Source organism: Lepus europaeus, chromosome 6 (genome assembly GCF_033115175.1).
Source record: "Lepus europaeus isolate LE1 chromosome 6, mLepTim1.pri, whole genome shotgun sequence".
NCBI classification, from domain to species: Eukaryota; Metazoa; Chordata; class Mammalia; order Lagomorpha; family Leporidae; genus Lepus; species Lepus europaeus.
The window spans coordinates 79,986,453-79,992,651 of record NC_084832.1 but is presented as its reverse complement, the minus strand read 5'-3'; the positions used below and the strand labels follow the sequence as shown (position 1 = coordinate 79,992,651).

Genomic DNA, 6,199 nt, shown 5'->3' with positions numbered 1-6,199 from the left:
AAAATTACAGCTCACACCGCAGAAGTACCTGGAGCAGTCACAGATAAAGCACACAACGAATACCGAAATTTTATGCGTCCGTTCACAGACATCAGTAGTGATGGAGAACAAATTTTGCAAATAAAATAAACTGCCCCCTGACCTACAGAACTGGGGTTCACGTGCTTTGGGACTGTATGCTCCAAAAGTTAATTAAGCTTGCAATCTGTACTTGTGACTCAATCTGTATTTGTGAGTCTTTCAATTATACAGTGTACGTTATCCAAGACGCAGGGAAAATAGAAACGTGTAAACCACGACGAGAATGTTTCTCCAACACTTCCCGCTTTGAGAGACACTGCCCGCTGTATACAGGCATACGCGGCGAACTCAGCTGGGAGAGAAAATTGAAACAAATGCAGGTGCCTGCGGGTACCTGGGCCTCGCTTCTTAAGGTACTCGGCCGGGCCAATAGTGGCCCCAGGCTGAGCCACGTGGGGCGCCGCGGAGCCTATGGCGCGGCTGCCGGTCCGCCCGTCCCCGCCGGCCGTTGAGTTCCCCCGGAGAAGAGCGCGGAGCTGTCAAAGCGAGTAAGGGTGGTGCCGGGAGTGGGAGCGCTTGCGCAGCGCCAAGTCCTCGGCTCCGGGTCCCCGAGCCCGGGGTGCAGTCATGAACGGCGAGGAGCAGTACTACGCGGCCACGCAACTCTACAAGGACCCATGCGCATTCCAGAGAGGCCCCGCGCCGGAGTTCAGCGCCAGCCCCCCGGCGTGCCTGTACATGAGCCGTCAGCCCGCACCGCCACCGCCGCCCCCGTTCCCCGGCGCCCTGGGTGCGCTGGAGCAGGGCAGCCCACCAGACATCTCCCCATACGAGGTGCCCCCGCTGGCCGACGACCCAGCAGTGGCGCACCTCCATCACCACCACCTCCCCGCTCCGCTCGCGCTCCCCCATCCGCCTGCCGGGCCCTTCCCGGATGGAGCAGAGCCCAGTGCCCTGGAGGAGCCCGGCCGCGTCCAGCTGCCTTTCCCGTGGATGAAGTCCACAAAAGCTCACGCGTGGAAAGGCCAGTGGGCAGGTAAGCCTGGCTTCGCCCCTGTCTCTTCTTGCCTCTGGGCCCGGCTGTGCAACCCCGCACAGAAGCACCTTTCCGGTGCAGTGTGGAGCATCTTTCCCAAACCAAGCTCTCCTCCCGGGAGCTCCAGCTCCTTCCCTCTCCGCTGCACCTATCTTCGCCTCAAGGAGCCCCCGAGAGCAAAGGCCTAGCCAGGCTCGGGATTCTCCTCTAGCAAAGGATCCGGCAGCCCGGGACGCCGGCATAGTGCACGTGGAGTAAGCGGAGCGAGGCCCGAGGATGTTTCTGACCCAGAAAGGAGAGAGCCTTGGGAGCCTCGGATCTCCTCACTCCCCCTGCCCACCCCAGAAGCTTCAAGACACAGGCACGGGCAATCTCCAGGGCACTGAGTAGGCGTAAAAAGGAAAAATGCATCCACGCAGCCGTGCAGTATGCGGGGGGCCCCGGTCGGGAAGGGGCTGGGGCAAAGCCAGGAGCTCACCGAAAGGCTGAGGGCCGACCGTGCATCCCTGGCGCCGGGCAGAGGCGTCTGCGATGCTAGTACTTTCCGCACCAACCAGAAACGTTTGAAGGGGTTTCCCAGGAAGCCAGTTTGAAGACGGCGATGCGCCCTCCACGCACAGCCGGCCCAGGGAAGCTAGAGGCCCAGGTTCCCGCGGCCCTCGGCGCCAGCGCGCACCCGAAGGTCTTTTCCGCGGCCGGGAGGCGGAAGACGCCGAGCAGCCCCCAGCTCCCTTCCCCCGCCCCGAGCTGCCGGGAGTTCCGGCGCGGCCTGTGCCCCGCCACTACACAATGTTATCGCTTCCGTGCCACAGCCACTTCTGGTCACACCTGCATTGCAAATAGTTACCTTTTGCTTTCAACTGACAGTCGGGAGTAGGGGAGAGAAGTTCGAGCTGGTACACACCACACCCCCCTCCCCATCCACTCCCAGGTTTCTCGGCGCCCCTGTCTGGTGAGACCTGGACAGCCCTGCTTGATATTGATCCGGGCGCAGCCAGGGCGGGCTTGAGAGAAGGCCAGCCAGGATCGGCCAGGGTCCTCCGGAGCTTGCATCTTCCTAGGTCACTTTCTTACTAAGGGAAAGGGCCCCAATTCAGCCGCGTCCGTCCCTGCCGCCTGCGAAACCCGGGCAAGGAGGTGGCCGTTGCAGCCGAGGCGCTGCTATGTACCTCGCCAGCCCCTGAGTCCCTGGGCCACCGGCCTTGGAGTCCCGGGCTCCTAGCAGGCGTGAGGACGGCCCCGGGGCCGGGTTTGGAGGCAGCCACTTGGTTGTTTGGCACCAGAGCTGCGTTGCCTCCGAGGTCCTATTCTCACAGCACCCGGGGGCGGGGACGCAACTTGTTGGCATCCTAGCCCTCGCGGCCCCTGCCTCCCGGCCTGGCGCTTCCTTAAGAGCCGGGCGGGTGGGGGAAGTCCTAGAGTACTTCTGAAGCGGGGTAACTTCCTGATCCCCCCCACCCAAGGATGTACCCCTGCTCTGGAGGTGCCTGAGCTCAGACAAACTCGAGGAGGCGGCAGATGGGCATCCCTGCCAGGACGTGGGGCGCATTCTAGAAGGGAACACTCTGGCGCTGGAAAGTGCGTGTGGGGTAGGCCTTTGCGGGCGCCCTCTGACCGCCGGGAAGGGGCCCGCCTTGGCTCACTTCTGGAATTGAGCAGCTGCGGGCCACTGCCGGCTCTTCCGGGAAACTTTCGAAGGAGCCGAACTTCCAGAGTTGGGGAACTTGCCTTCCCGCGGAAGTGCACGGCGACCGGTGGGTGCGCTTTCGCAGTACCAGCGTGAATTCGCATTCTGAAAGCCTTGCCCTAAACGAACGGCATCAGCCGCTCTGGGAAACTCTCACCTAAGCCACCCAGACAGGCGCCGGGGGGCCCAGGACATCTTCCCAATCACACCATCAACAGCTTGCCCCTTCAGCCTCGCTGGGTCTCAGCACAGGTCCACCCCACCCCACCTTCCCCACCCCACCCCCGCCCCCGCCACTCCACCCTCCCGGCAGTGGACTCCTCTCAGCCTCTCCCAGCACCGCTGCCAGCCTCACAACCCAGGCGGAGCCCCTGAGAGGTGGCGAATTGTGGTTAAGAATTTTCCACTGCCTTTTTAACCATTCTTTTACGGGCCCTCGATTTTCTCCTTGGCAGAAGACAGCTTGGAAGACTTAAAGGTGCCCCCAGGGAAGCAGGACTCCTATTAACTGGGGTCTGGACCTCCTGTTTGGATAGAAATGCAGTAGGGTTCGGAAGGAAATTAGCTCGCTTCCCAGACATCTGGGGGCCCCGGCGCGCGCACACACACACACACCTTTCAACTCCTTAAAGCCTCCTGGACACCCTCAGGGAAATATTCATGGCCCCTGTCCTACGTTTAGCCGGTGGAGTGGGTATTTTGCCCAGAAAGGAACAGATCAAGACCTAGAAGAGGACAGAGGCAAACAGTGAATATGTGGCACTCACTTGCTAGCTTTCTGGCGACCCGGGCTTGGAGCTGGCAGCCCTGAGCTCTTGGAGGCTTGTTTCTATCCCACCACCCGGTCCTCCGCTGCCCTCTCAGCTCCCCAGCAAGGTTCGGGGCCCCATGCATTCTCTCTTGGCCTCTGCCAGCATTTGGGGCACAGGACACAGGGCTCCAGGCTGCCAGCATCCTGCACGGGCCAAACGTGACCGTGCCCAGAACAGAATTGTTTGTCCTGCTGCCTGGCTATGTTTGAAACGGTTATGGAAAAATTGGGGCTGATGACAATACAACTGAAGAGACAGGACCTAAATGGTCAGGGGATAACAAAACCTATCAGAATTCTCGTTAGCACCAGGGTTTTCGAACCACAGTTAGCACAGGTATTTTCTTTTCTTTTCTTTTTTAAAAATTTATTTAGTTGTTTGAAAGAGTTACACACAGAGAGAAGGAGAGGCAGAGAGAGAGAGTGGTCTTCCACCTGCTGGTTCACTCCCCAAGTGGCCTCCAAGGCCAGAGCCAGCTGATCCGAAGCCAGGAGCCAGGAGCCTCCTCCAGGTCTCCCACATGGGTGCAGGGGCTCAAGGACTTGGACCATCTTCTACTGCTTTCCCAGGCCATAGCAGAGCTGGATCAAGAGTGGAGCAACAGGGACTTGAACCAGCACCCACATAGGATGCTGGCACTGCAAGCAGCGGCCTTACCCGCTATGCCACATCACTGGCCCCAGCACAGGGATTTTCCAAGTGCTGATTGCACCTGTGAGTGTGTCGTGAAATCAGTTCACTAGGTTGGGATCAGCATTGTTTTAACGGAATCGTGGACAGTGGGAGGAAATTAGGTCACATCATAGGTGGTTAATGTTGGTAGTATATCCTGAAATGTTTGTCAGATACAGGACCATATATATGCTTATGTGTGTAAATATATATGCACACACACATACATATCTCTCTTTGTGTGTACTGCATAGTGATCTTAAGCCTATTTCTTACTGCGGATCATCGTCAAAAAAATTTAAGCAAACCTTCTGTTAAAGGCATTTTGTTGCCCTCCTGATACCGAGTGGTTTTAAGTAACTATGGCATGCATTTTAATCAGCATCAGCCCGAAGGTGGGTTAAATGGACAGAACCAAGCCTCAGCTCACGGTGGCACGGAGAGTAGATCTAGCCTCTAAGAATAAAGGGTGTTTTCGCTAGGAAAGGCTGCATGGATACCCCTCCCCCGACACACACACACACACACACAGCGGCGCTGGGTACGGGCTAGGGCGCAGGAGCAGTTGGAAGGGCTGCGGTCCCTCGGGAAGGGGCCCAACGGTTGGGTTGCGTGGGTGGGGGCCTGGTGGTTGGCCGCACTCACGCACTGTGTCTCCCGCAGGCGGCGCCTATGTGGCGGAACCGGAGGAGAACAAACGCACACGCACCGCCTACACCCGCGCGCAGCTGCTGGAGCTGGAGAAAGAGTTTCTATTCAACAAGTACATCTCTCGGCCGCGCCGGGTGGAGCTGGCCGTCATGCTGAACTTGACCGAAAGACACATCAAGATCTGGTTCCAGAACCGCCGCATGAAGTGGAAAAAGGAGGAGGACAAAAAGCGGGGCGGTGGGACCACGGCTGGGGGTGGCGGGGGCGCGGAGCCCGAGCAGGACTGCGCCGTGACCTCTGGCGAGGAGCTACTGGCGCTGCCGCCGCCGCCGCCCCCCGGAGGTGCCGTGCCGCCGGCCGTTCCCGCTGCCGCCCGAGAGGGCCGCCTGCCGCCGGGCCTTAGCACCTCGCCGCAGCCCTCCAGCGTAGCGCCCCGGCGGCCGCAGGAACTCCGGTGAGAGGCCGGGGCTGCTCCCTGCCAGGCGGCTTCGACCGCTCACCAAGAATGCGGCGATTGGCTCTGGCAAACTGGACGGGGTGGGGCTCTGGGGACCACCGGAGACTGGAGGGGAAAGAACTTGGCGCTGGTTCCCCCAGGCGCATGTTGCCAGCTGAGGAGCCGCGGGAAGATGCTGGTGGAGCTTCTGGGAGCAGAGGAGACACTGGTTTCTGTAATCGCTGGGGGCTCTTCTGATTCTGTCTTTGGAATGGCGGCGTCTGGCATTGTGATGCACCTGCCTCCTCGCCACCAGGACTCCGCACTGCACCTGTGTTTAGGAAGCCGCCTCGCTCTTCGAAAGACAATGCAAACTGCGCTAAAGCGACTTTCCCAACACTGAGCAGGAGAGCTGGACCGAATGCCTTCATCTGCTCGGAACACAGCCACTCTCACTCGGGCGACCACTTTATGTTTAGAAATACTTGCAACCTTTGCAGTTTCAAGCGTCCTGGGAAATCCCCGTTCCCGGCAGTTCTCCTGCTCCCCTTCTCCTCTGGCCGCAGACTTTGCCAGCCTAGGACCTCCCTCCTGCATGCCCTTCCTCTGAAGTAGAAATTAGCGGGCGAGGTTGGCTTTGCAGAGCAAAACTGTAGGGTAGAGGCGGTGCAGGAGTCGCTGTGTGCCTCCGATGGTCCTGCTGCGGGGCCAGGACAATTGGGTAGGAAACAAGGGTGTGAGGGAGAAAGATGAACCATGAACGGACCCGCACCGACCGCCAGGGATCACTAAACCAAAGATATCTGGAACTTTCCATTTAGGATGTGGGGTGAGTGCCTGGGCCAGGGCCATTGGCCGCTATGCTGAAAGGAAGCTGGCTGGCC

At 59.5% G+C, this 6,199-nt stretch overlaps 1 protein-coding gene across 1 annotated transcript; it reads left to right on the top strand.

The window, feature by feature from the left end:
* The first annotated feature begins 648 nt into the window (after nt 1–648).
* Nucleotides 649–5,337, top strand: PDX1 (pancreatic and duodenal homeobox 1). Its single transcript, XM_062195386.1, has 2 exons — nt 649–1,057; nt 4,892–5,337. The coding sequence occupies exons 1-2, from the start codon at nt 649–651 to the stop codon at nt 5,335–5,337; spliced, it is 855 nt and encodes a 284-aa protein (XP_062051370.1).
* Nucleotides 5,338–6,199: the final 862 nt, after the last annotated feature.

Bases quoted from the DNA above. Each gene is read 5' to 3' on its own strand.
- PDX1 (XM_062195386.1), top strand. From the start codon at position 649: ATGAACGGCGAGGAGCAGTACTACGCGGCCACGCAACTCTACAAGGAC. The intron at 1,058-4,891 runs GTAAGCCTGGCT...TGTCTCCCGCAG, and splicing joins GTGGAAAGGCCAGTGGGCAG to GCGGCGCCTATGTGGCGGAA.